General features: G+C 42.4%; 1 protein-coding gene across 2 annotated transcripts in view; it reads left to right on the forward strand.

Moving 5' to 3' along the window:
• Positions 1–24,581, forward strand: part of GADL1 (glutamate decarboxylase like 1) — a 92,734-nt gene extending 68,153 nt beyond the window's left edge. For both annotated transcript variants that reach the window (XM_035130372.2, XM_035130373.2), the window contains exon 15: positions 22,837–24,581. In XM_035130372.2, the coding sequence (XP_034986263.1) occupies positions 22,837–23,010 (174 nt within the window). In that variant the 3' untranslated portion in view covers positions 23,011–24,581. The remainder of the gene's footprint in view (positions 1–22,836) is intronic.
• The last annotated feature ends 2,989 nt before the right edge of the window (positions 24,582–27,570 follow it).

The raw sequence follows: 27,570 nt of genomic DNA on the forward strand, positions 1-27,570 counted from the left end.
TGGCCAGCATGGCTAAGCCGCTTCTGGCGAACCAGAGCAGCACACGGAAATGCTGTTTACCTTCCTGCTGGAGCAGTACCTATTTATCTACTTGCACTTTGATGTGCTTTCAAACTGCTAGGTGGGCAGGAGCAGGGACCAAGCAACAGGAGCTCACCCCATCATGGGGATTCGAACTGCCGACCTTCTGATCGGCAAGCCCTAGGCTCTGTGGTTTAACCCACAGTGCCACCTGTATCCCGTGAGAACACATTAGTGGGCTACAGGGGAAAAAAAATAAGTCCCTAAAGTCTTCTGTAAGCCCCAAAGGAGGCTGCCCAGTGCATATTTACATTCATTGTTAATCTGGCATTGCGTTCTTCCTACCACACTCTCCCAAAGAGGGCTAATTCTGTTGTCTTTGTATCAGAGTGGCTGGATTATTCACTCACTCCCAATTAGTGATGTAACAGAATTTCTTGGATTTAAGGGAGCCTGCTCGCCATTGCAGAGAGGTAGTCTCCGGGTCCCCCCCCCCTTCCTTCAAAGCAGAAGACATATCCAGAACAGTGACTCATGCAGAGATACAAAGGAGGACTTTGTGGGTAGGCATTTCTTACAGAAAAAAGTGCTGATTGAAGGTATCCCCGCCCCATTCACTGTTAGGGTGCATGATAAGGTAAGAAGATTTTAGAAAACGTTAGATTTTAGAAAACGTTAGGTTTTGTAAAATTAAACAGGAGAGGGTGTCCATGATCTGATATTTGCCTCTCTGCCTGTTAAACAGAATTTTTATTTGAAGATGCCTTCACAGTAGTGGTCACTGAAGTTTTCTCCTATTTATGTATTAAGGTTTGTAGATGTATTTCCACACAGCAATTGTATAGGGCCAATATTCTTGGGTAGGATGCAGTGCTTTTGGGGGGCGGAGCGGGGGGCCGCAGACGTACGCATACCGCTAAACATTTTGTGAATCTTTGTACTTTTGTGCAACTACTGTATTTATTTTCCCCGATAAAATGGTGGTTTTCTTGAGTCAATCTGAGAGTACCCCTAAACATTTTTTTAAGGAAAAAAGCCCTTGTAAGGATGACTTCATGTACTTAAGCAAGGGCAGATCCTGAAGAGAGACCCTCAAGAACTTAAGTTTTTTCCATTAAAAGGATAATATAGGCAAACTTTGAGGATGTACTGGGATGCAGCGTACCCATTTCTAACTGGGCATTTCTTTACAAATGCATCTGTTTTCAAATGGTGGAAATAACATTAGCCAGCATAGACTTTTTACTGCCTGACTTGGGGGAAAAGCCATGTGAAGCCATAGAGAGCTAGTTGCCTTCTCCTTCCCCATACAGACACATAGTTTGCCTATTGATCTCTCCATCACACCTGACCAGCCAGCTTTTGCAGCAGGGTTGTTGTTTTTTGCATGAAAAAGAATGTTATCAAACACAAGAGCTGACATACTCAGCTTTAAAAAAAAATCACCTCTCTTCTATGAATGAAAGCTTACTCATTTTTGGACCACAGTGTTTGGAGTAACAACCCCTTTGGTTGCACTGAAATGGCCAGGAGCATGTCAAAGAATCTTAGCAAGAATTACAGGAGTGATGTTTTCCTGAAAGGAAGAAAGAGCTAGAATATATAATTTATTGAATAAGGGGTTAATAGCTGTCACCCATGAATAGTCTCCAATTGGTATTTGGAAAAGAGGTGCAAGTCTTGCATATCTGAAGAACTATAATGTTATTTACATAATGGCTTGTGTTCATTTGGTGGCCTTGGCTTGTGTTGTTTGAAGTCCATTGTATTCTTCTGCTGCCTCATATGTGTCTCTATCAATAATTGCTTTTACTTTTGCTAAATTGTGTTCCTGTGATTTTGTCTTCTGTTACCCAAAATATCTTGGACATCTGATACTTGAAGATACTGGTTTTAACATTTAAAACACCCAGTCTTTCAAGGGAGTCCACTGGATGTGCTGAAAAGTGACCCCAATCCTATTGTAGAGACGACAGGTCCATTGTGAAATTATCCCAGCCATGCGCGCAGTTTCTTAATTCGCTCGCTAGATGGAGATCAAAAGCAACACAAATGATATCCCCCTCCTCTTTTCCCTCAGTCACACAGCAGAAAATGAAAACGTATCGACTGCCTCCTTTGCCAAGCATTCAAACTTTTTCTTTCCACTTCCAGAAAGATTAATCTTTTTTCCGCAATCCTTTTGGAGATTAAGCTAGGAAGGGAAGGTTTGGAGGGATGCTGAACTGTTAAATCGTTACATGCTATTGTTAAGCAATTATTGTGGTGTTTATTTTGCGGTATAAAGGAAGCCATTTCTCTCCCTATCGTTATCAGCTGGCCATAATAAAGTGACCCATAACTGCGGAATAAAATTAGATTGTTATTCTTGTAACAGAAGAATTGATCTATAGCAGCAAGGCCAAACTGTATCTTGGAAACTATGAGTGGTTCCCAAGGCAGTTAAGAGAGCAACTCTTGGTTGGCTTATCTCCTTTTACAAGGTTCTCTCTCTTTCTCTTGGCAAAACCTGGAACCAAGGATATTTGGAAGCAGCGAAACCTAGGCAGAAAAGTTTAATAGTTATTGTACTGGCAGCCTGGGCTATGGGGAGATGCACAGCCTCGGGGAACCGTGATTCTCAGATACATAAAGATATTTATTATGTAAATACCTCCTTAGCTTTCAGAACTCCTGAATTATACTACATATGTGAAAAGGGATTTGCCCTGTCTTTGACTAACCTACCTTGCTTAGTTGTAGGCTTGCTGGGAAGGAACTGTTGTAGAAAACATAGGAAGAGCTGCTTTTTCATAGAAGTGTAGAGTTGGAAGGAACCACGAGGGTCATCTAGTCCGGCCCCTGCTTTTAGGCAGGCATCCTTCCCTGGGTTCAAGCATTGAACCAGACACCTTCTGCATGCAAAGCAGATGTCCACCACTGAGCTACGGCCTTTCCTCAATCTGTGTTAAAACGGATAACCAAAAGTGGTCCTTTATACAACTCACCTAGCAATAGATTCCTCTGCTCATTTCATCAGTCAGACGACTTCAAAATTAGATGGTTGCCGGCTGGGGTTTACTTGTTACCAATTGGGTAATAATATACATTAGCAGTAAGACAATTATGGGCTACCTTTTTTGGCCAGAAACTGTGCCGATTTGCCAAGGTGCATTTTTTTAATCTAAACAATTCTGGGAATTTTGTGATATATTTTAACTTACAGTGGTACCTCTACTTACGAATTTAATGTGTTCCGAACACACATTTGTAAGTCGAATCCCATAGGAATGCATTGGGAGAAAAAAAATCATAAGTCGAAGCAACCCTATCTAAAAATTCGTAAGTAGAAAAAATCCTATCTAAACCGCATCCAAGATGGCGGACGGAGCTCCATTTGTAAGTAGAAAAATTCGTAAGTAGAGTTATTTGTAAGTAGAGGTACCACTGTACTACATTTGGGTTATCTTGTTTGTTGTTGTGGAGTTTTCTCTCTCTCTTTTTGGTGAGGCACATTGTACTGGCCAAACAATAAAAATCTGTCTGACTGACTCGTAAACTTTATATGGTAATACTTCACAGGAACTCTTCACAGTTACAGAATGTTGATTCCAGCACTTCGAAAGCTGCCGGAGCTAAACAAATGTTTAAGTAGTAGTAGTAGTATCAGTCACTGCAACTGTTACAGAAAATATATATTAAAAAAAAATTTCCTGCTGGAAAAGATGAGAAAATGAAATGGAGCAGTTTCACAATGTAGCTATTTATGTCGTATTGACTGTAGGTCATAAAAAAACAACAACAAGTTTTTATATACTTGGAAACACCAGCCCAGCAGGTCTTCACAGCTCAGTAGGGCAGAGGGTGGCAACTTTTAACCAGCAATTAATATGGTGGCAGGGCACAACTGCAACAGGAGTAATGGAATAATCTTATGCAATTATCTGGACAGGGATGCGGGTGGCGCTGTGGGTTAAACCACAGAGCCTAGGGCTTGCCGATCAGAAGGTCGGCGGTTCGAATCCCCACGACGGGGTGAGCTCCCGTTGCTTGGTCCCAGCTCCTGCCAACCTAGCAGTTTGAAAGCACCTCAAAGCGCAAGTAGATAAATAGGTACCACTCTGGTGGGAAGGTAAACGGTGTTTCTGTGTGCTGCTCTGGTTCGCCATAAGCGGCTTTGTCATGCTGGCCACATGACCCGGAAGCTGCACGCCGGCTCCCTCGGCCAATAATGTGAGATGAGTGCCACAACCCCAGAGTCGGTCACGACTGGACCTAATGGTCAGGGGTCCCTTTACCTTTACTAATCTTGACAATGGGGATCTCAAAACGTCCTTGACTGATGCGTTCCGTGCAGTAGAGTACCACTGTGCTATCGGAAGAGCATTTTGCCCCTTGATTCTGGGTGCATTCGCACCCGCCTTTGAATTTATTTATTTATGCCCCACCCATCTGGCTGGGTTTCCCCAGCCACTCTGGGCGGCTTCCAGCAAAATATTAAAAATACATTAAAACATTAAATATTAAAAGCTTCCCTAAACAGGGCTGCCTTCAGATGTCTTCTAAAAGTCAGTTGTTTATTTCCTTGGCATCTGATGGGAGGGCATTCCACGGGGCGGGTGCCACTACTGAGAAGGCCCTCTGCTGGGTTCCTTGCAACTTTGCTTCTCGCAGTGAGGAAACTGCCAGGAGGCCCTCGGCGCTGGACCTCGGTGTCCGGGCAGTATTTTGTTCCCATATTGTCTTCAGAAGGAGAATACGTCACTCCAGCACTGTTCGCCTTGGGAGTCTCAGTGAAGAGCCCTTGTCATAAGAGAACTTGGCTCATACTGTTCTCCCCAATCATTTGTGCCCAGGAAAGCCAAAGCAATTTCACTTTACCACTGAACCACTTGTATTGTCCAAAATAGCAAGGGAGGTCACAATACTTTTGTCTCAAAATACTGTGGGCCACTGACGACATGATTCTGCACCTGTATGTACAGCTGTGGCACCCGAAATGGAAGTGAGCATGCTAAATACAACCACCAGTTTGCTAAAAGACACACAATAAAGTCACAAGAAGACTGTGGCATGAGAGGCCACTGGAATGGAAGCCGTAATGAATGGCCAGGGCAGCTCCAAACTCGAGAGCCAGGCAAGGAATTTCAATTCCTCATCTGAAGCTTTGACAAACTTATTCTACATCCCAAATTCCCATTTACTGGGCAGACTCTTGGGCTGCATTATTATAGATGGCGGAAGGGGTCCAACGTAATGTCCCCAGAGAGGCTTTTGTAAGCCATTAAAGCCCAATCAATACCATTTAGGTTTCTGAATTTCTGAAACATGGAAGAACAAGCAGAATTAAACACCTTTCTTTGCTGTTACCTCTCTCTGCCATGTCATTCATTTCACCCTTGTCAAAATCCTAGTGATAATATAGCTGCTATATTAAGGCATGCCTTTCTGCATCAGAATTACACAAAACTGTCAGAACGTTATGAACAGCTAGCTTAAAAAAAGAAAGAAAGAGTGAGCCTAACGTTCATTCTAGGTGTGAAAGTGAACTAAAATAATTTAGGGCAAAGCTAGCTGCTACTTGTACATTGGCGATGTTTGCTGCCACCAGGGAATGCACCCAGACTGCTGAGCAGTAGAGAAGATTAATATGCCATCATCCTAATTCAGTTTGGAATGCATCTGATGGTGTAAAAGAATAACGCTTCTGATTCCCAGGTATTTCCATAAAAGTAATAATGCAGCAATGTAAAACTGAAAGTGTATATAATAAGATGTAAGAAATTGTGCTTGCTTGTGACAACTGTTCACTATGTATCCTGGAGTCTTTGGGAGCAGGAGACCGTATTGTAACCACATCATCTCAAAAGAAAGGAATCATTTGGTTTTAGGTCCAGAGACCGAAGTGTTTTCTCATTATTTTATTTTCAACATCATTCTAATTCTCAACGTGTGGTTATAGATGCCTACATTCTTAACTTTCCGCATCTCCGTTTGTCATGTCAATGCTATATTCTTCTCAGGCCGGGGCGGATATAAGGAAAAGCTAAACCCACAAAGTATAAATACAGTTAGTTTCAGAAATACAAGTGATGGCATTTAAAAAAACAGCAACAACACTTTAACATTTTGATATATTGAATATTATTAGATTTAATCATCAGGACTACGGTAATTGCGACTTGCGTTGTGGTAATGAATATTGACACATGACTCACAAGTGTACTGAATTTAATTAACACTAATAGAATGGATTGAATAATAGGAGGATTAACATCTGTTAGAGAGCCAAAACAGCGAGATTTATAGCTCTTTGAATAAATATTGGCCTCTAGAATATGAGGTCAATAAATCTTATGTCTGACCTTCTCTTAAACTGGCACCTGAAAATTCATATAGAGGACTCTGTAAGTGTTTGTGCAGTTCAGCTCCCCACCTACTTTACTTTCTCCATGTTTGAAAAATCATTGAGAAGATTAGGAGTCTTCTTACTGATTACAAACAGAAGCACCCTAGTCCTTCCTTCAAAAGGTAGGTTTTTCAAGCGAGATTACTAAATTGGCGGGGAGGAATCAGCATAAAGAAACCTTATTAATAATGACCCTACTCAGGTGTGACACTAAGACATGGCCTTCATCTCCATTTCCCTTCCTTCCACCACCTCATATGTGGTAATTAAAGAGTTCCCAATACTAGTTTAGGAGCAAACCATAGTTTGCTGTTTCATCCAAACTTATGTGTGCAATAATTTGCCTGCAAACCAATGTTTCCCATCAAGGGAGACTCATCCCTGGACCAGAACTTATGTTCTCTGCATGCAAGGCGAGCCTGAGGCTCATGACTATAATTCTAAACCTTGATTTCATGCGATACCAGCAACCGATATTATTATGGTCACTAATTTGTTCTTTAATTCGCTGTAGATAGCTTGCACTCCTCTCCAGAAAACAGACTGGCATGGGATTCTGAACTAGCTGTGCTCTGCACACCCCTAAATCACCATGTTTTGGGGGACCTTCCACTGTAATACAGTGGTACCTCGGTTTAAGTACACAATTGGTTCCGGAAGTCTGTACTTAAGCTGAAGCGTACTTAACCTGAAGCGAACTTTCCCATTGAAAGTAATGGAAAGTGGATTAATCTGTTCCAGACGGGTCCGCGGAGTACTTAAACTGAAAGTACTCAAACCGAAGCGTACTTAAACCGAGGTATGACTGTAGTGGAAATAGCTTGCGCAACATTTCAGCTCAGTTGTAATTTCTCTGTGTTTCTTGACTTCTCCTCCTACCTTCTAAGCTGGCTCTCCACCGGTTTTGAGACTTTTATATGAAGCAACATATTAAAGTGTGACATGTGGAAACCACTAAACGCACAGCTGGAAAACACTGTTTGAAAATAGGCTCAGAATAAAACTCACAGCATTTTATTAATTTTGCTGTGCTCACTTTTTAAAGCATTGGTTGTGGTTACGATAAGGCTGAAAGGCCAAAAATTCTTCATGGTGCATCCACCACCACAAATTATTACAACATAATTTGTTTCTGATTGTGAATACGCCAACAAAACATTCCTGACTGAAGAAGGGTATGCAGTGGTTAAAACATTTTTTTTTAAATCATCACTTTATTTTATGGACCATAAATAATAACCATATTCCAAACAAAAAATTCAGGATCTATATTGTCATCACTGTCCCCTCCTCCCATCATTTGTTTTCAAAGTACAGTAATTTGTAAAATGCAACAACAACAACAACAACAACAACAGTAATAATAATAATACTAACAACAACAATAATAATAATGGTGATGATGTCCTTTTACATTAGCAGATATCTAAAGCCCCTGCAAACTATTTCCACTGTTATTCGTGATTCCCCTGGGCTTTCTGAAAAAAGTGAAGAGACTCTAGATTTAAAATTTCTGAATTAATGTGCTGTAAGGTGAACTCTTAACTCTGCTTAAAATATTAATCAGTAATGAATCAATGGTGAAGCCTTATTGCTATTCATTTTTAATTATAATATTTGGATTGGATGTTCTCACATAACAAAGGTTACTACTCTTTTGTTTTTTAGGGCAAGCATTAATTTCAAAGTTTTTATTGGAGCAGTTGTAAAATATTTAATGAGAGCCATATAACTGCATTTAATAAAATTGTTTATTGGCAATATAGCTATAAAGAGAATTAGAATTCCAACTGGTGAACAGCTTTTGCCTTTTAGCAAAGAAAGAAATAGCAGAAATCTTCTGTGGACATCGGATATGGTAATTTTCTCTTAATTTAGAACTGATTCTAACTTAACGTTTGGTATTCTCAGGAAGATTTTATTGGGGAAAAGTGGGGGAAGTTACAATGTGATGATCTACACAGCTTTTCCAGGGCTAATCCTAAAAATACATTGCAGCAAGAATTATGGAAACTGACATGAGACTATCCCATATGCATACATAACCTCTCTTTTAAAAAATGTGAATGCTCCTGGGATCATTTAAAAAAGGAATATTGTGAGAAATACCTGTGTTAAAAACTATTTGGGATCTTAAGCTGCCAACATACCACAGAATCGTAGAATTGCAGAGTTGGAAAGGAATCATCTAGTTGAAAGAATCATCTAGTCGCTGTTCCCTGCTGCAATGTAGAAATCACAGGTAAATAAACCCTGAGAGATGGCTAACCAATCTGTTTAAAAGCAGGGCATTCCATGTCATTTCAACGAGGTCATGCCACCTCTGTCTCGGATGTTGATGGAATTTGGTGCACACCCTTCTCTTATGGTTGAAAGAAACCCCCTTAAATTTTCCCCCTCTATCTCACACGGTTTTAATTTTATAGCACTTCGAAGTTTCATTAAATCTATGTTGTCTGTCCCTCTTGAGCAGGCATCCCCAAACTGCGGCCCTCCAGATGTTTTGGCCTACAACTCCCATGATCCCTAGCTAACAGGACCAGTAGTCGGGGAAGATGGGAATTGTAGTCCAAAACATCTGGAGGGCCGAACTTTGGGGATGCCTGCTCTTGAGACCCTCGGCACAAGATACCCTTGTGTACATTCCCCCCCCCTCCATAACCAATGATCAGATCTCTTTAAAATTTTACACAGAGCTGAATAAAATGATGAGGATTTCAGAAAATAATAGTACACCAGCACTCAATTTTTTTTATAAATGCCTAAAAAAATTATAAACGCACTTGTAGCCTAGTTTTTTTGATGGAAAAACTAGGATTAGAAAACCTGAATTTACAGCATGTCAGATGGCTTACCGGGGCAAGACAGTTTGAGCATGTTGCACTGATCCTGGTCCAACTACGCTGGCTGCCAGTTGGTTTTCCGGCCCAATCCAAAGTGCTGTTTCTGACCTATAAAGCCTTAAATGGCTCAGGAACACAATACAGTACTTGACGGACCGCCACCCCCCAACCTCTCCTCATATGAACCGACACAGACCCTGTGATCATCATCTGAGGCCTTTCTTTGTGTGCATCCTCCATGAGAGGTATGGGGCAACACAAAAACAGGGCCTCTTCTGTGGTGGCTCCCCATTTGTGGAATGCTCTCCCCAGGGAGGCTCACCTGGCGCCTTCATTATATATCTTTAGGTGCCAGGCGAAGACATTTCTCTTTAACCGGGCCTTTGGCTGATTAACATTCTATGTTGTTTTCAATGTGTTTGTGGAAGTGGGAGCTACTGGTTTGTTCTTGTTTTTATTACGTATTTTGTGTTCTCATTATGTATTTTTATGCTGTGATCATCGTCCAACCCCTTGCACTGCAGGAATCTTAACATGTGGTCTCCCATCCAATTTGAAAACATACCAGACCCAGCTTTGCTTTGCAAATGTGCTAGCAGTATACAAATATAATTTGTTGTTTAGTCATGTCTGACTCTTCGTGACCCCATGGACCAGGCACTCCTGTCTTCCACTGCCTCCCAGAGTTTGGTCAAACTCATGTTGGTAGCTTCAAGAACACTGTCCAACCATCTTGTCCTCTGCCGTCCCCTTCTCCTAGTGCCCTCCATCTTTCCCAACATCAGGGTCTTTTCCAGGGACTCTTCTTATGAGGTGGCCAAAGTATTGGAGCCTCAGCTTCACGATCTGTCCTTCCAGTGAGCAGGGCTGATTTCTTTCAGAATGGATAGATTTGATCTCCAGAGTCTCCTCCAGCACCATAATTCAAAAGCATCAATTCTTCATCGATTAGCTTTCTTTATGGTCCAGCTCTTACTTCCATACATCACTACTGGGAAAACCATAGCTTTAACTATACGGACCTTTGTCGGCAAGGCGATGTCTCTGCTTTTTAAGATGCTGTCTAGGTTTGTCATTGCTTTTCTCCCAAGAAGCAGGTGTCTTTTAATTTCGTGACTGCTGTCACCATCTGCAGTGATCATGGAGCCCAAGAAAGTAAAGTCTCTCACTGCCTCCATTTCTTCCCCTTCTAATTGCCAGGAGGTGATGGTAAATAATATGTTTTTAAAAAAATATAAAAACACCCAACAGTTTACCACTGTTTGGAAAACATTAGGCAGCCTCCCCACCTTCCCACGCTTACAGGAAAGCCCAAGTGAGGATGTAATGAAGTTTTCCAGAAACCTAGGGAGGCTGCATAATGTAGACCTTTGGAAAGATGCTTTGGAGAATGAAAGGAAGGACATTCAAAAACACCCCCTGGCCACCTTGAAAGTGAAATAAGCAATACAGTGGTACCTCGGTTTATGAACACAATTGGTTCCGGAGGTCTGTTCATAAACTGAAGCGTTCATAAACTGAATTGAACTTTCCCATTGAAAGTAATGGAAAATGAATTAATCTGTTCCAGATGGGTCCGCGGCGTTCATAAACCGAAAATTCATAAACCGAGGTGTTCATAAACCGAGGTTCCACTGTACACCTCACCAATGAACTTTCTGCAAAATGTTATCCTCTCTTTCATGATATTTCAGATGTTCTTTTCTCATAAATTGATAGAGAATGGTAAGGCAAGATAAATTTTCAGCACAGCCTTGGTCCACACATGACTGCCACATGCACGTTGCTTGCAATGATATCTGCTTGGCTCAATATGCAGAGATGTGAAAGACCGATTTTAAACAACCCCGAGAAAGGCATAGAAATAAAGAACATGGATGATAGATTTTTGAAATGGAGGTTCCCCCCGATTCTTTTTAATGAGGTTGTATGGCCACGCAGCACTGTATATTTTGCTGGTTCTTTTACTTTCCTTGGAGTTTATCTGAAGGTCATTGCAATGATTTCATGCTAAACCATATACAAGAGTTTGGGCTTGCTTAAATGTTAATGCTTCCCTTTAGATCTACCTAAAACAGAGGCAAAACTATCATTATAACTCTTTAATCCCTACTGCAATGCAAATCTGGAGGATGCTACACATGCTAGCTCAGATAATGGTAATATTCAGTGTGAATAATAGGGAACTGTTCCAAATCTCTCACAAGACATTTATTTTTCTACAGTACTGTGCAACTCTCTCTCTCTCTCTCTCCTTTTAATAGCCAATTATCAAATAATGCATCTTTTCCCACTGAGCGTACATTTGTACTGTGATTTTTTTTTGTTCCCTTAGAGCAGGGGTGTCAAACTCAAATTCATCGGGGGCCGCATCAGCAGTTTGGTCACCCTCAAAGGGCCGGTTGTGTCTGTAGGACTATGTGTCCACTCTTTATTATCATAAATTATTGTCACTGCATTCAATTATTACTGTTTTTTGTAATAATGTAAGCTCATTCCCGCCCCCACGCGGATCACATTCCTGCGTCGTGGCGCGTGTGTGGGAGGGGATGTAAACGAGGGAAATTTGAACAAAAGGTGGGGATCGACGGCTTCCGGGGGGGGCTCAACTAAACCTTCGGCAGGAAGGAGAAAGCCACTGCTGGGATTAAAAACCTGCAGATGGAAAGAGGGCTTCCCTCTCCCGCCCTGCGCACACCCAAACCCCGCTAGGCAGGATGCCACACGCTGTAACCCACCCCATGCTTTGGAGAGGGGCAGGAACATGCGGTGCAGCACCAACTCCCTGCTTTGCTTTTGCATCCTCCCTCCTCAGCGCCAGAGTCCCTTCCCCTCGCGCTGAGGGAGGGCAGCGGATTTCCCGAGGAGGAAGGCGGCGGCAGCCCCAGCGGACGTGCATCTTCGCCTCAGAGCTGCTCTTCCCCCCACCCACGCTGTTTTCGTCTTCGCCGCCGCCTCTCCCTACCGGGACTGCAGGCAGAGGAGGCTTGAAAACCTCCCCCCCCAAAAAAATTCCCCTCCCACCTACTCAAACCGCGAGACGACTCCATCTGGAGCCCTACATCACGAGGTGCTGAGAGGTGGCGGCGACAGAGCGGGAAGAGCAGGAACCCATGCCGTCGTCGCCGCCTCCCTCCCGGCCGCCCCCCAGGGAGCAGCTCCACCGGAACTGAGAAGCCAAAGGGCGGCTCGGGGGTGGGGGGCAGAGCAAAAGCCAGGCACCCTCCCGAGTGTCTATGAGGAGAAAACGGGGGAAGAGGGAAGAGAAACCCGGCTCCATTAAGAGAGCGACTGTTGCGCTTCGCCTACTTCCCCCTCAGGCTCACTCCGCGTCCCTTTCGCCCGCTTGCTCGCCCACCTCCCGGATGCAGCCGAGTAGAGGAAGGGAAGCGGCGGGCGGCGGCTCCCCAGTGCCGCCTCACTCGTTCTCGGAGACAACAGCAAAGCCTGCAAAAAAAAAATCCAGCGCTGCTCCGTCCCGGCACCAACTTTGCCGGCAGCGCCTGTAGGGCTTTCCTACCTCCTCGGCGGGCTTCCTCCTCCTCCTCCTGCATCTCACTTCCCCGTCTGGCCACTGTGCCACCGCCTCCCTCAGCCTCATTCGAAATTGAAATTCCCTGGCCAAGGCAATCAGCGCGGCTCCACCGCCCCGGCCTCCGCCTGCAGCCCCGCCCCCGGTTTTGACCCTTGGCCAATCGCAGGCTCCAGAACTACTGTCAGCGGTTATTGTCGGCGGCGGCTACGCGGGCCACATGACGAGGTCTGGCGGGCCGGATTAGGCCCCCGGGCCTTGTGTTTGACACCCGTGCCTTAGAGGAAGAGAGCAACAAAAACAAAACTCATCCCAGTGCACACAAACTACGAAAAGATCTTTAAAATATTCTTTTGAGATAACTTGCTGCAATTTATTTACTCTTGGGGGGGAATCACTTTGCAGGAGGTTGGAGACTTTTCTCTGAACAATATTTTAATGACATGCTTTATAGATGAGTATTAAGTAAATGAGCTGGTTGTGTGTAAACAAATAACTATAGATAGATATTGATATAGATTTTAACACCATAGCTCTTGTACTTTTGATCTGACCATCACTACAATGATAAGGATCACTTCTGCTAATTAATAGACCACCTTTAGTTTTAATTTTCCGTGCTCTTGGTGACCTTCGTACTTTCTTTTTGCAAGGAGTGATATCAGGCAGGCAGCTTTGCTACATTGTTAAATACTTTGTTTAATTTTACCCCATTAGGGTAATACAATTTTAACAAGCAATTTTATTTTATTAGGTACATTTAAAAAGAAAAATCTGGTTTTACTTGGCTTTAGATTAATGTTAACTTGCTTTTGACATTACAAGTGAAACTCGGAAAATTAGAATATCGTTGAAAAGTGCATTTATTTCACTAATGCAATTTAAAAGGTGAAACCAATATATGAGATAGATGCATGACATGCAAAGCAAGATATGTCAAGCCTTTATTTGTTGTAATTGTAATTATTTGTCATTAGGCGGGTCAATTATAAATTGAATGTAATTAATGAAATATAATAACGATGTTTATTTTTGTATTATTGTAACTATTTGTTTTATTACTGTGGAATTTCCAAAAGAAAGCATTTGTAAAAATTAAAAGAAAAATAAAAAATAATAAGTTGCATTACTGAAATAAATGCACTTTTCGACGATATTCTAATTTTCCGAGTTTCACCTGCAGATTTTTTTATCAGTGTTTTTTAATGTTTATTTTTATGTAAACTGCTTAGACGTTATGAGTAAGAGTGACTAAGTGGTATATTTGTTGTTGTTGTTGTTTAGTCGTTTAGTCGTGTCCGACTCTTCGTGACCCCATGGACCATAGCACACCAGGCACTCCTGTCTTCCACTGCCTCCCGCAGTTTGGTCAGACTCATGTTGGTGGCTTCAACAACACTGTCCAACCATCTCGTCCTCTGTCGTCCCCTTCTCCTTGTGCCCTCAATCTTGCCCAACATCAGGGACTTTTCCAGGGAGTCTTCTCTTCTCATGAGGTGGCCAAAGTATTGGAGCCTCAGCTTCACGATCTGTCCTTCCAGTGAGCACACAGGGCTGATTTCCTTCAGAATGGATAGGTTTGATCTTCTTGCAGTCCATGGGACTCTCAAGAGTCTCCTCCAGCACCATAATTCAAAAGCATCAATTCTTCAGCGATCAGCCTTCTTTATGGTCCAGCTCTCACTTCCATACATCACAACTGGGAAAACCATAGCTTTAACTATACGGACCTTTGTTGGCAAGGTGATGTCTGCTTTTTAAGATGTTGTCTAGGTTTGTCATTGCTTTTCTCTCAAGAAGCAGGCGTCTCTTAATTTCGTGACTGCTGTCGCCATCTGCAGTGATCAAGGAGCCCAGGAAAGTAAAATCTCTCACTGCCTCCATTTCTTCCCCTTCTATTTGCCAGGAGGTGATGGGACCAGTGGTATATAAATAAGTGGTGTATAAATCCCGTTAAATGCTAAATGCTACTCGTATTATAGGAAGAGTGATTGTGGCATGAAAACCAGTGTGTGGAAGAAGTAGATAGAGGTTAGAGCTTGTATTCAAGCTCCTCCTTCACGCTGAATGAGATGTTGGCCAGTAGCTATTACCTACTACATACCTTCTTTTCTGCATGTAGGAGAAGGGAGCAAGCACACTCGTCCCCAATTGCCTCTGTCATTCTCCATCAGTTGGACGCCATCTGTGTACAGCAAGGAGCCTTCTCTACTTTGCAGGCTCCCTTTGTAAGCCTGGAGAACCATGGTTCTAAAACACACAGGGTCCCTCATGAGAGAGAGAGAGAGAGAGTTGTACATCTCATGGAGGCTGAACAAGAGGGCCATGCCAGCAGAATAGCAAGATCTCTCTTCTCCCCTTCCTCCTCCTCGGGATCTTAATAGCATGACTAAAAGAATGCTAGAAGCAGGCTTGTCTCCCAGCTTTATTTACCTGGAAGAGAAATTATATAGCCTTCTAAATGTGGTTGTGCGAGGGGTGTTACTGGTTTGCTCGATTTTTATTCTGTGTTTTGTGTTTTTATGCTGTGGAACACCAACGAGATCATCTTCTTATTATTTTATTTATCATTATTTATTATTTTCTTCTGGTTTTCATTACGTATTTTGTGTTTTTAATCTTGTATCTTTATGCTGAGATCTACGGATGAACAGCGGTATACAAATCAAATAGATAAATAGCAAGCAACAAGCTACTTCCACATGTGCTTTCCAGAGCTTTCTTCAGAAAGAACTGGAAGCACATAAATAGAACAGAGGCGCCACCAGGATTTGAACCTTCTGTAGCCAAGCCCCGCACAATGTTCATTACATCTTCATGGCTTTTCATGGGTCCCCGCCCCGGAATGCATGACAAATGAGGGGAAAGCTTCATAACTTCTTAAAAATTGTTTAAACAAGTTGTTTTAAAACCATTAGTTCCATGTTGTCGGTTAAGCCTTGAGGACTGGGAAGGATCCATAGCTCAGCAATAGAGCACATGTGAATTTAGTCCCTGGTTTCTGTAATAGTCAAGCTAGGACGGTCTTCTGCTCCCAGAAAGCACTGGGCTACTTGATCTTATTCCATATATACAGAACACATTGAAACTCATCAGTGCACCTAATGGGGCTTTGCTAATTTCCTTTCCCAAGTCCTAGAGAGTCTCATGACTTTTGTTAGCTGCTTTTGGGCACCGCAGGAGAATACAGCAGGACGGGCGCTCCTATGCAATATCGCTTTGGATTCCAGCCCTAGCATTTCACAACCTGGGTTTCCTACATAGTTTCTGTTTATCTAATCACAGTCTTTCTCAAGTCTGCTTTCAGGTCACAATGTTTCATGGCCACAATTCTCCATATCGTAGCAGACAGAGACCAATGGCACTAGACTAGTCATCTGGCTTATGTGCCTGGTGGTGAAGTCAATGAGGTGAACCTGCCATCTTTGGAATTATGACAAAACATGTCTAAGCCGGGGGGAAACCCAATAAATGAAACGGATAGGGCAAATACGGAGGCATCTATTTCTTCCTCTTCATAACATCCAGTAGCTCTGAGGAATGTGGAAGCCGTTACAATTATTTTGACAAATGCCTTTATCTCTCCATTTTGTTGTACGGTGATGCAGTGCAAGGGAAACTCTGGTGCTCTCATGCACAGCAATAATTTATTAGTGGTTTAGGGATGTGGGCCCAGAACAAATTCTAGACAAAAGAAAAACATGTTTGGGTTTTTGCAGACTGCTTTGGCAAAAGGACCAAAGCTGCAATTGGGAGTGCCAACATTTGGTATTTCGTTTATCCCAGTCGGGGTGACAGCTGACAAATGACCTGGGTTTGGTTTTAATTACCGCTGGAGATGGGGGGGGGAGCCTTTGCATTCATCTGCAACCAATTTCACAATACAAAGCTATAAACAAGCCAAGTATTTGTGACATTTCACTGATAATTTTTTTTTAACGCCAGTAAATGAAGGGTGCAGTTTTTAACACCGTGAAACGATGGCCTGTTTTGCGGTTGTGATGAGTTCCTAGCACTGAAATCAAGACCTATTATTTGGTATTTTGCACCTGATTCTCTAATGTCTTCTGGGGGCTGCAGCTTTTTCTGAAACAATACTGCCCTTTATTTCAATTAAATTTAGTTGTAGGCCAAAAGCATCTGGAGGGCCAAGGTTGAGGAAGCCTGGGTAGGAGACGTAGGTGTTTTAGTGGCAGACTCCAGAACTTGTAAGCTCTTAAACACAATGTTTAAAAATCGTGTTACAGAGCCTACAATTTTTTAATCACATTAGTGATATATATTGAGAGAGAAAACCTAATAATAATAATAATAATAATAATAATAATAATAATAATAATTTATTATTTATACCCCGCCCATCTGGCTGGGCTCCCCCAGCCACTCTGGGCGGCTTCCAACAAAACATCAAAATACAGAAATCCAATGCATACAACGTGTGAATAGTAAGACAACTCATACAAGGAACGCTGACACAACCCCTCACACATACTGAGTAGAATAATAGAAGCATAAACACCCCACCCTACCTGCCACTCCCCCCTTTTCATCTTATTCCTAATTGTTTAAACCAATTCATAAACAAAGAGCTCATACATTGATCACTAATAATGAAACACATGTTGTAGATGTTTTTCCACATTTATTATGCTATATATTTTTGATACACAAATGATAAGACTGAGGAAAGCCAAATAATACTTTTTTAAAATAAAAATCATAAGAGCAAGGAAGTATTGGCAATCTCCCAAACATTTTCATCTTTTCACTTTGCAAAGTTCCCAAGCACATCCTACAAGATGAGCACTTATCTACCACTGTTACCCCTGAGAATTTCACTATGCCACAGGGTTGTCCTCAAGCACTAGACTGATTTGGCATGGAGGCCAGCGAAATGTCCCCAAGTTCAAATTAATTTAAGCTTCTGCTCAAAATAGGTCAAGAATAAATTACTGTTCCTGGACCTAGGTCCACCCTCGCTTGGCCAAGTTCCTATAAATTTCAAAACAAGGACATGGGGAAGAAACTTAGGCAAGCCACTTCAGTTTTTTACATGGGCTTTATTTAAAGTACTGTAGTATTTAGGTTGTGCAACAACATTGCTTTATGCAAATCCCCATTCTTCTGTATATGAACATCTTTTAAGAAGAAAGCAAGCTATTGAGATTATGAACTGAGCAGCACTATTACAAACATGTCTAGGATAAAACACAAAAACAAGGTTAAGTTACATTCATCATCTGAAGAGAGAACGTTATAGCTATTCTTACTCCTTTTAGAGATGTAGCTTACCAGTTCAAACAGCCCAGTGACACATCTGGCTGCACAGAAAAATGGTAGGAAATTTTTTTCCCCCGAGTCTAGTGAATTTTTCTACAAGGCTGGTTAAGGGGACAAAAGGAATTCCATTAGGTATCAACAATTCTCATTATCATTTTCACCTGTCCATACATTTTCCTAATCTATCCCTAGATCTTTTGCAACACACGTCTTATTAACAATATCTGCTTTCTCTCTTTCTTTTTTTCTTTCTCGTATTTTTTCTTTCTTTTGAAAATGAAATGAAAATTCAGGCCGTGTATCACATTCTGTATTTTGTGTTCATTGATTCGTGCTTGTGTCATGTTGTGATGTGAATTAATATCCAGAGAGTGGGTTCACCTATAATAAAAAAGCAGGACTTGGCGCAAAAGCAAATCGAAATGAGCAGAGGCAGATTCAGGTGAAAACATGCCATCTTTTGAATCTAACATTGATTTCAAGCCAACATTCTCTTACACATTAGATATTAAAATAGCGAGGGATGTGTGTACAATATGATAGGTTGGGAAATATATTGAGTAATTTTCTGACATTTATATTAAAATTAATTGCCTGGGCTTTATCAAGTGAAGTGCATCTTGTTGCAGGAGAAATAATGCTATTAACTAAAGGTAGGCATCATCATATTTATCGTATCGATCGATCAGCAGCTTCTAACACTGCCTTTTTGAGGTTCAGCAAATGAGTTTCAAAATCAAAGCAGGCAGTATATTTGCTAATTTCAAGGAAGGAGCCCAAAGCAGGTTGAAAAGAGGCTGTATTTTTGAAGGTTATATGGCAAGTATTTATTTTCCAAATAAGTATTTGTTTTCTAGCATAGTTTGGGAAGACCTAGATGTGGCTACTCTTGGGTGAATTTCTGTGCTATGATTATTTGTGGAACACCTATGTTATGAACAACACTCTCTTTCTGAACGCCTATTTGAATGGCACACACTTTCAAGTAAGCGTGCCTGAGCTCACATGCTGAAGCTGCAATCCTAAAAGCACACTCACTTGGACGTGTTCCCAATGAACTCAGTATCCTCCGAGTAAACCTGAACATGTGTAGGATGGTGCTACGTGTTATTTTGGACTTAATTTGCAAAATGGAAGGTGCTGTGTCCTCTCCTTCCATGAAATCCTTCCTCCTTATCAGAAATATTTATATCTGAAAGTTGTGCCACGATGAGGGAAAGTGTATCAGAATAATTTACCACCAGCTTGTCGCCTTCGTAAAGTGAACTTGGGTTGTGTGTGTTTGTGTAAACCTGGTGAAGAACAAGGGAAAGGTTGAGTTATATACTAGTTTTAGTTTGTGGGGCGTCGTATCCAATGGAATGGGTGTTCACCATGTCGCGAGACACTAGACAGGAACAAAGACTTGTGGGAAGTGGGCTAAACCCTCAGTTCTTCCTCCTATCTAGACGCAGACAGTATGTTCCTCCCAGCTCTCCTCACTCACCTAAGTTTTTTACTAGTTTCTGAACCCTCCTTTTTTTCTTTAGATTTCCCTTTCTGTCATTTTAGTTTTACAGTTCTTTGTCCACGCGTTGTGTTTTTTTCCACAAAAAAACCAAACTCTTTCATTTGCTCTTTACGTTTGGTCATTCTGCTTATTTGCCACCCTTCTTTTATTCCTTAGTTGTTTACTTACCTGCATAAATTTTCCAGAACTGGTGCCCTCGCCACAGTGCCAATGGCCGTTTCCGCCTTCAGGAGCACCGGCCTTCTGTTGGCGTGCTCCTTTTCTATCCCTCAGAGGCTGCCACCATTTTTCTGGGGTCACAACTGTCTTTCTTTCTTTCGTTTTGGTGTGTGTGCTAATTGTGTGCCTGCTGATGTGGCGTTTGCATTCTCTTGCTCTGACTTGGCTACCTCCTCGGCTGGTTTGCTGTTTTAACATGGGCAACGTCCCTGCCTGCCTGCTTCTATTTGCCTTTGAAATTGAGCCCTGACTGAGTGTCTCCCAGTTCGCTTTGGCAGTAAGGGAGTGCCTGCTCTCGTCCTTATCTTCCTGGTTGGTAGTTGTGACAAGGGGAGTGTGTGTCTAGCTTCTGTTTCCCCCCCACTCCCGGTCCACGGTGTGGCAGTTGGAGACTTTCAAGGCTAAATTTCTATAAACCTCCTCCCGGTCCAGTGTGGCAAAAGGAGTTGAGTGTTTATTTGGTGAAAATCAGAGGCTGTGTGTTTATATGTGTACCTCTTTGCTGTTTTAGTGGTGAAATTATTTGTATCATTTCACCCATCTACCATAGGGGTTAAAGTTTCGAAAGCAACCTTAGTGAGGTGGATTAAGGCCTATATTTTCATGGCTTTACGATTCCCTTAAGTTACCCCAGGGGTCAGCAAACTTTTTCAGCAGGGGGCCGGTCCACTGTCCCTCAGACCTTGTGGGGGGGCCGGACTATATTTTGAAAAAAAAATATGAACGAATTCATACGCCCCACAAATAACCCAGAGATGCATTTTAAATAAAAGGACACATTCTACTTATGTAAAAACACCAGGCAGGCACCACAAATAACCCAGAGATGCATTTTAAATAAAAGGACACATTCTACTCATGAAAAACATGTTGATTCCTGGGCCGGATTTAGAAGGCGATTGGGCCGCATCCGGCCCCCGGGCCTTAGTTTGGGGAGCCCTGAGTTACCCCATCCATATCACGTTCTGGCGCATGTTGGACATTTGTAGGGCAGCCACTTGGTCGTCATCTTCCACCTTTACCAGACATTACAAATTGGGCCAGCTGTCCTCAGCTGAGGCAGCCTTGGGTCGTTCGGTGCTCCAACAGGCATTATAGTCAGTGTATTGCAGAGACCTGCCCAAATTGGTGACTCCACTATGAAATGTCACATTCCATTGGATACGATGCCCCACTCCCAAAACTACACTTCTTGTAAGGCCAGTTGTTCTTTTTCATTGACACACATCAGTCTAAAGCAGCATTGCTTGTTTTGAAGATTGTATCAGGGAGCAGAATCTAACCCTTGTATTTCTCATTTTCAAGTGATACATTTTAATCCAACATTTCTTTCTTGATACATTAACTAACTGAATAGCTTGCGTGTATTCTTTTGACTGAGAAAAACAAAGGTAATAACAAAATAAGCGGTGCACCAGAAAAATTTTTATTCTATTTTTATTTGCATTTTCAAAAACAGGAACAGAGCATATTTTACTCCCTCTCCTCCCCCACTTGCAACTTCGTACCAAATACAGCATGTATACATATACCTTATAACTTCCCTTCCACACTTTCCCCTATTCCTTTGCTTTTCTGCTACTCCATGTAATCCACATCTTTTTAATCATCCAGTTATCTATTACTGTAAATACTCTTATATATTTCAACTCTGGTGGATTTACTTGAGACCTGCTACGCTATGTATTTGTCTATACTTAAAATATTCTTAAAATATTCAATAAATATTATCCCTTCCTCCTTATATTCCTTATCTTCGTTTTCTCTTACCGTTTGTCAGACTCAGCCACTTCAGCATATTCAAACATTTTACACTGCCATCCTTCCTTGGTGGCCACTAGACTTGTTCTTCACCTTGGTGCCAATAAGGTGCCAGGCATCCCCAAACTTCGGCCCTCCAGATGTTTTGGACTACAATTCCCATCTTCCCCAACCACTGGTCCTGCTAGCTAGGGATCATGGGAGTTGTAGGCCAACACATCTGGAGGGCCGCAGTTTGGGGATGCCTGTTCTAGCCGCTCACTGCAAAATTGTCATTTTCTGCCAGTGACAATGCAGATCCACAGTGAACTATTTTGAGTTTTCTAACGTAATGGGTTGGGTATTAAACAGTGAGCACCTCTTGCTTTTGAACATGTCTGCTACCATCCATAAAGGGGTGCCATGTATATTTTATTGCGCTTGTTTTATAATAAAAAATTCCTTCAGTAGCACCTTAAAGACCAACTAAGTTTTTATTTTGGTATGAGCTTTCGTGTGCATGCACACTTCTTCAGATACACTTGAAACAGAAGTCAGTCCCTTATGTATATACAGAGGGTGGGTGGGTGGGTGGTGGGAATGGGTGATGGGCTGGTGGGAGTGGTAAACCTGTAGATGGCTGTTAACGACTGCTGGTTTACCACTCCCATCAGCCCATCACCCATTCCCCCACCCCCTGTATATACATCTGTTTCAAGTGTATCTGAAGAAGTGTGCATGCACACGAAAGCTCATACCAAAATAAAAAACTTAGTTGGTCTTTAAGGTGCTACTGAAGGAATTTTTTTATTTTGCTTTGACTCAGACCAACACAGCTACCTACCTGTAACTTGTTTTATAATGTTAATTTTAGCTGCTTTGTTGCAGTCCCCTCCTTTTATCTAAACCATAGTGTGCACATCTCCCTGCGTGTGGGAGGGAGGTCAGTTTCTGGGTTCGCCAGCCAGCCAGCATGTGTTTGTGGGACGGAATTCCATATGCAGAAGCAATGTGGAAGGGAGAGATTTGGTGGAGCAAGCAAGCAGAGCCCAAGATTTTAAGGAGGCCGGTACAAACTTGCAGGTTCTTATCAAACCAAGCATATGTAAGGTTTTATACATATATATGGAATCTTCCCGGTGAACCACCCCGAGACCTCCAGGTGTAGGGGCGGTATATAAATTCAATAAATAATTCTCCCTTTTTATTTCATTTTCTTTTAAAGGATTTCGACCCTTCCTTGCCAACTTGAGTCCCTTTGCAAAGTGTCACCCTTAATATATGACTTCCTTCTTTCCCTCAGGTTGCGCCCATCATTAAAGAGAGATTGATGAAGAAAGGCAGCATGATGTTGGGGTACCAGCCGCATCGTGGCAAAGTCAACTTTTTCCGCCAGGTCATTATCAGCCCCCAGGTGAGCCGAGAGGACATGGACTTCCTGCTTGATGAGATTGACTCACTAGGCAAAGACTTGTAATTGATGCTTCACTGCGCTAGGCTTTCCTTAGTTGTGCAGTTTACAGCATTGTCGCCCAACCTGCGGCCTTCCAAAATGTTGCTGGAATACAACTCCCATAATCTACGACCATCGGCCATGCTGACCGGGGGCTGGTGAGAGATGGAGTCCAACAATATCTGGAAGGCCAAAGGTTAGTCACCGCCATACCCAGCTTTCTGGGAGTAAGCCTCCTTGAACTCTATGGGACTGACCTTTGAGTAGACGTGTCTAGGATTGTACTGTAAGGATGTTTGCGACATGATGGTATTAGACCATGTAATCCCATAGATAAAATGCCCAGCTGGCTGAAGCCACTGCCAGGAACACCTGGAGAAGTGGTAGTTAATTCTTTGTAGCCTTGATTGTAATAAAGAGCCGGTGCTTTTCAAAACTAGACATTTTGTGTCCAACGTTGATATGTCATTGGCTGATAACTGAATGCTAAAAATGGGCCCCATTAACTACTAACATATATTGTTATAAATTAGTTAAAGTGAATGGAGTTAAGCCATCGCTGTAGTAAGGCCAGGTTTAGATCAGTGGGTATTAAGTTTAAAAAGTAGCTTTATATGCATTGTGAAGATTAGACATTCAGGATTGGTGGACTCTACTTATGCAAGAGGAGTTGTTTTTTCTTACTAACTAGTAAATTAAGTGTTGTGCACTCATTAATCCACCATTTTTTCCTGGAAGCATCCAAAATGTTATATACAAAATACTGGGTCCCTGGGGCAAGTCTAAGTTAATTCTACTTAGGTACCATTGAAATCAAGGGGAAAGTGGGTGATGATTTCAATGGGATCTAAGTTCATCGAGTGTGATTTAGTCTGAATCCATCCTATTGTAATTCACATATCATCCTTTTCTCTTTTTATCTTGGGGTGGAGGGATTGTACACAGTTTCTAAGACAGTTTGTATTAAATTTTATTGCTAAAACATCAGCAAGGTCATTTTAGAGGCCTATTGAAGTTAAAGAAATTCCACATGTGTATGTGTGTGTATATATCTCCTAGAGTTGTATTTTTTTATGCTGTGTGGCTATTTAAGGTAAGGATTACTGTATTGATTCATCCACTGGTGTTTCTAAAGATGTAAAAACTATCAAATTTCACTTGAGCAGAGTATAAATGGGGGGATTACACTAAAAAATAGTATATAGGTGTGTAATAAGCAGAAATTTGTCCATAATATTCAGACATAATTTTACAGTAAATACTTTTGTGAAGCTGAACAGACCCACACTAGGTTTAATCCATTCTATTAAATTTGTTTATTACAGTGTCTTTTAACAAATTGTTTTGTAATTCATGGTCTTGTTCTTCCATTAGTGCTGTATGTAGAAGTTTTTCTATATTTGCAGGCATGGTGTAATGATTAATTTATTAGAGATCCGTATTTTACCTGCTTCTGTGAGATCTATGTGATGATACATATAGTGCAAAACAAATTGCCTAGAAGTGCTTTTTGTAGCAGCACATTTAAGTCTAATGTGCAAAATATATGTGTTCTTAGTTGAATGTTTGAATAAAAAGGCATTGATAACTCTTAAAAACCAATCCAGACTATTTATTTCTTCTACTACTACTTTTTAAAAATGGAACTTGAATGCTTGTTAAAGAGGGACCTCACGTATTCTCAGCTTCCCAGGACTAGTTTTAGGCCTGAGTAAGCCCCAGGGGAAGTTTTCTTCTGATGGACCCCTTCTTACCATTTAATTATTAAATCAATTTATATATACTGCCCTGGGGTGCTGGTGGTGAGCCCGCTGTTCTCACTTACCTACTCAGAAGCTGTCTTGTTGTCTTGTTTTGTAGTCCCCACTCAGACAGGAAGCTGACTGAGTTGTTGGGAGGATAAAACGGGGAGACAGGAGACGATGTTTTCCACCTTGAGCTCCTTGCAGGAAAGGTGGGCCTAAGGCAAGGCTGGGTGGCGCAATGCCCGCCAGACAGCCGCGCTGCGCCCATCCCACCAGACAGCCTGGCTGCCCTCCCGCTCGCCCTGCTCCTTGCCTCACCAGCTAACCCTCTGTCGAGGCGAGGGAGCCAAATCCAGCCTCTCTATAGGGCTGTGGGAGCCTGGAGGGAGCGCCCGCCTGCTTGGATCCAGCGGCGGCAAAGGAGGAAGAGGCTCTGAACAAACACCCCCTCCAGCCCCCTCCCATCGGTGCGGCAGCCAGGGCTCCCTGGATGGTGGGGGTGGGGTAGGGGGCACCTGAGGAATCCCTGCACTCAATAAGGTTAAGATGGCCCTGGGTAGAAATATAACATATCAACAAATTCTGCTCAGTCCCTTTGCCAGCTAGCTTTCCGTCATTCACTGCAGGGGAGAGAGTGCTTTCTTCATCCCTCGGTTGTACCTCCATTTAAATGTCTGGAACAGTCCTTAGGGCATAGCTGCCAAGTTTTCCCTTTTCTCGCGAGGAAGCCTATTCAGCATAAGGGAAAATCCCTTTTAAAAAGGGATAACTTGGCAGCTATGCCTTAGGGACAGGAATGGATGCTCTATATACTCACAGTTCAGATCTCGCGTGCTTCCAAGAAATTGCTATGCTTGCTTTTGCTGCCCTTTCTGTTGCCAGACTTTAACCCACCAACATGTAGTCCTATAAACAAGGAAATGATGTGTAGGTAAAAAGGTAAAGGGACCCCTGGACAGTTAAGCCCAGTCAAAGGCGACTATGGGGTTGCAACGCTCATCTCGCTTTCAGGCCAAGGGAGCTGGCGTTTGTCCACAGACAGCTTTCCAGGTCATGTGGCCAGCATGACTAAACCACTTCTGGAGCAACGGGACACTGTGGCAGAAGCCCAGAGTGCACGGAAACACTGTTTACCTTCCCACTGCAGTGGTACCTATTTATCTACTTGCACTGGTGTTTTTTCAAACTGCTAGGTACGTAGGAGCTGGGACAGAGCAACGGGAGCTCACCCCTTCGCAGGGATTCGAACCGCCAACCTTCTGATTGGCAAGCCCTAGGCTCTGTGGTTTAACCCACAGCGCCACCCGTAGAGGATTCTGCCATGAGCAGGAGTTTAAAAAACCATTAGAACGACTGAGAAACCAAACTGCTTTGGTCTCTCACTGGCAGCTTGGATAATAAGCTTATGCTACATCCAATTTTTATTTCTGAATTAGCACAGAATGTGTTGTTGCAACTGCTCCAGCTGGCCAAATTCTTTTCCCTTCTTACTTATCGCTGTGGATCTGAAATAATCTTATTCCTTAATTTTGTCAGCAAATCCAGACTGATTATCAAGTGCCTGGAAAGTATCCACTCTCCTATTTATTTACACCTGCAGGTTGGCCACTATCCTACGCAAAAATGTTATTACTACATGCTGAAACATTGTGATTGTACAAATAATGTAATTGCACACAAATTCACTATGTCGTGATTAAACATGCTAATTGCAGGTTGGATGAACTTGAAGCTGTTCTGGTTGGCAAACGCATTGTGTAACGTGGGGAAAATAAGTTTCTTTTTTTTAAAAAAAAATTAAATTAAGCCATGGCGTACAAAATTAGATCCTTTTTCTTCAAATGTTAAATTACCCGCTGCACTAATTTTGTTACTTGAAAATAATTAAGCAGGAATACTATTAAGATGAAATGGAAAAATACAGCAATTTTGCTCTGCAGCAAGAAAATTAAAAACCACGAAACTGATTTCCGTGGAGGAAGTAACTTAAAATCTGTGGCCTTGTTGGACTCCAACTCCCATCAAATTTAGCCACCATGGCCACAGGCTAAGGAAGATGGGAGGGCGAGTCCAACAACACAGGTTCCCCAGCAACACTGCAGAGCATAGTGGATGATTCCTCTCTTAACATTGCATATTCACACCAAGGGCTGGCAACTTTAATACCGGTAAAATGTGGGGGGCGGGGCAGGTAAGCCCCACCCTGCATAATCGACCACATGACACGGTGCAAGCACACCATTTGAATGGCAATGCCCATCAACTTTGGGGCCCGGCCCCCTCAAATATTTTACTGGGAGGCCCGAAGACCCATCAGCCCATATTAGTTGGCTGCTAGGTTCACACCTTTAAAGTCTCAGCGTAGCATCTTGTGTGGAAGAAAAAGTTAAGGGGATTCCGAATTTAATAAACAATGGCAGTGCTCATTATAATAAGGAAATGTTAGCAGCTGCTATTTTATCCCATTTCTGTAATAGCCAGCACCTCAGAAACATACTGTAGTTGTGTCCTCAGTTAGTTTGCTTTTATCACTTAACCTAAAAGAGATTAATGTAGCTGAGTGCAGGTAAAGAGATGATCATGGAACGATAATTCAGAAGTAATACGGTGTCTATTACAATCGATGCTCCCCGTCCCTCTGCCCAGTCTCAATCAAAGCTTTTGTTGCTTAATCTCACTGAGCCATTTTGCAGTAAATACAAGAGCAGGTGGAAGTGGCTATGGCACCCAATTTTCCTGATTTTCTCAGCAACAACATTGCTCAGGCTGAGAGATGAAGACTATACCCAGTTCCCCGCTGCTCTTCTTCCTGCCCTGTGCCAATATCTGCCCCCCTCCC

This window comes from Zootoca vivipara, chromosome 12 (assembly GCF_963506605.1).
Source record: "Zootoca vivipara chromosome 12, rZooViv1.1, whole genome shotgun sequence".
In the NCBI taxonomy this organism is placed as follows: Eukaryota; Metazoa; Chordata; class Lepidosauria; order Squamata; family Lacertidae; genus Zootoca; species Zootoca vivipara.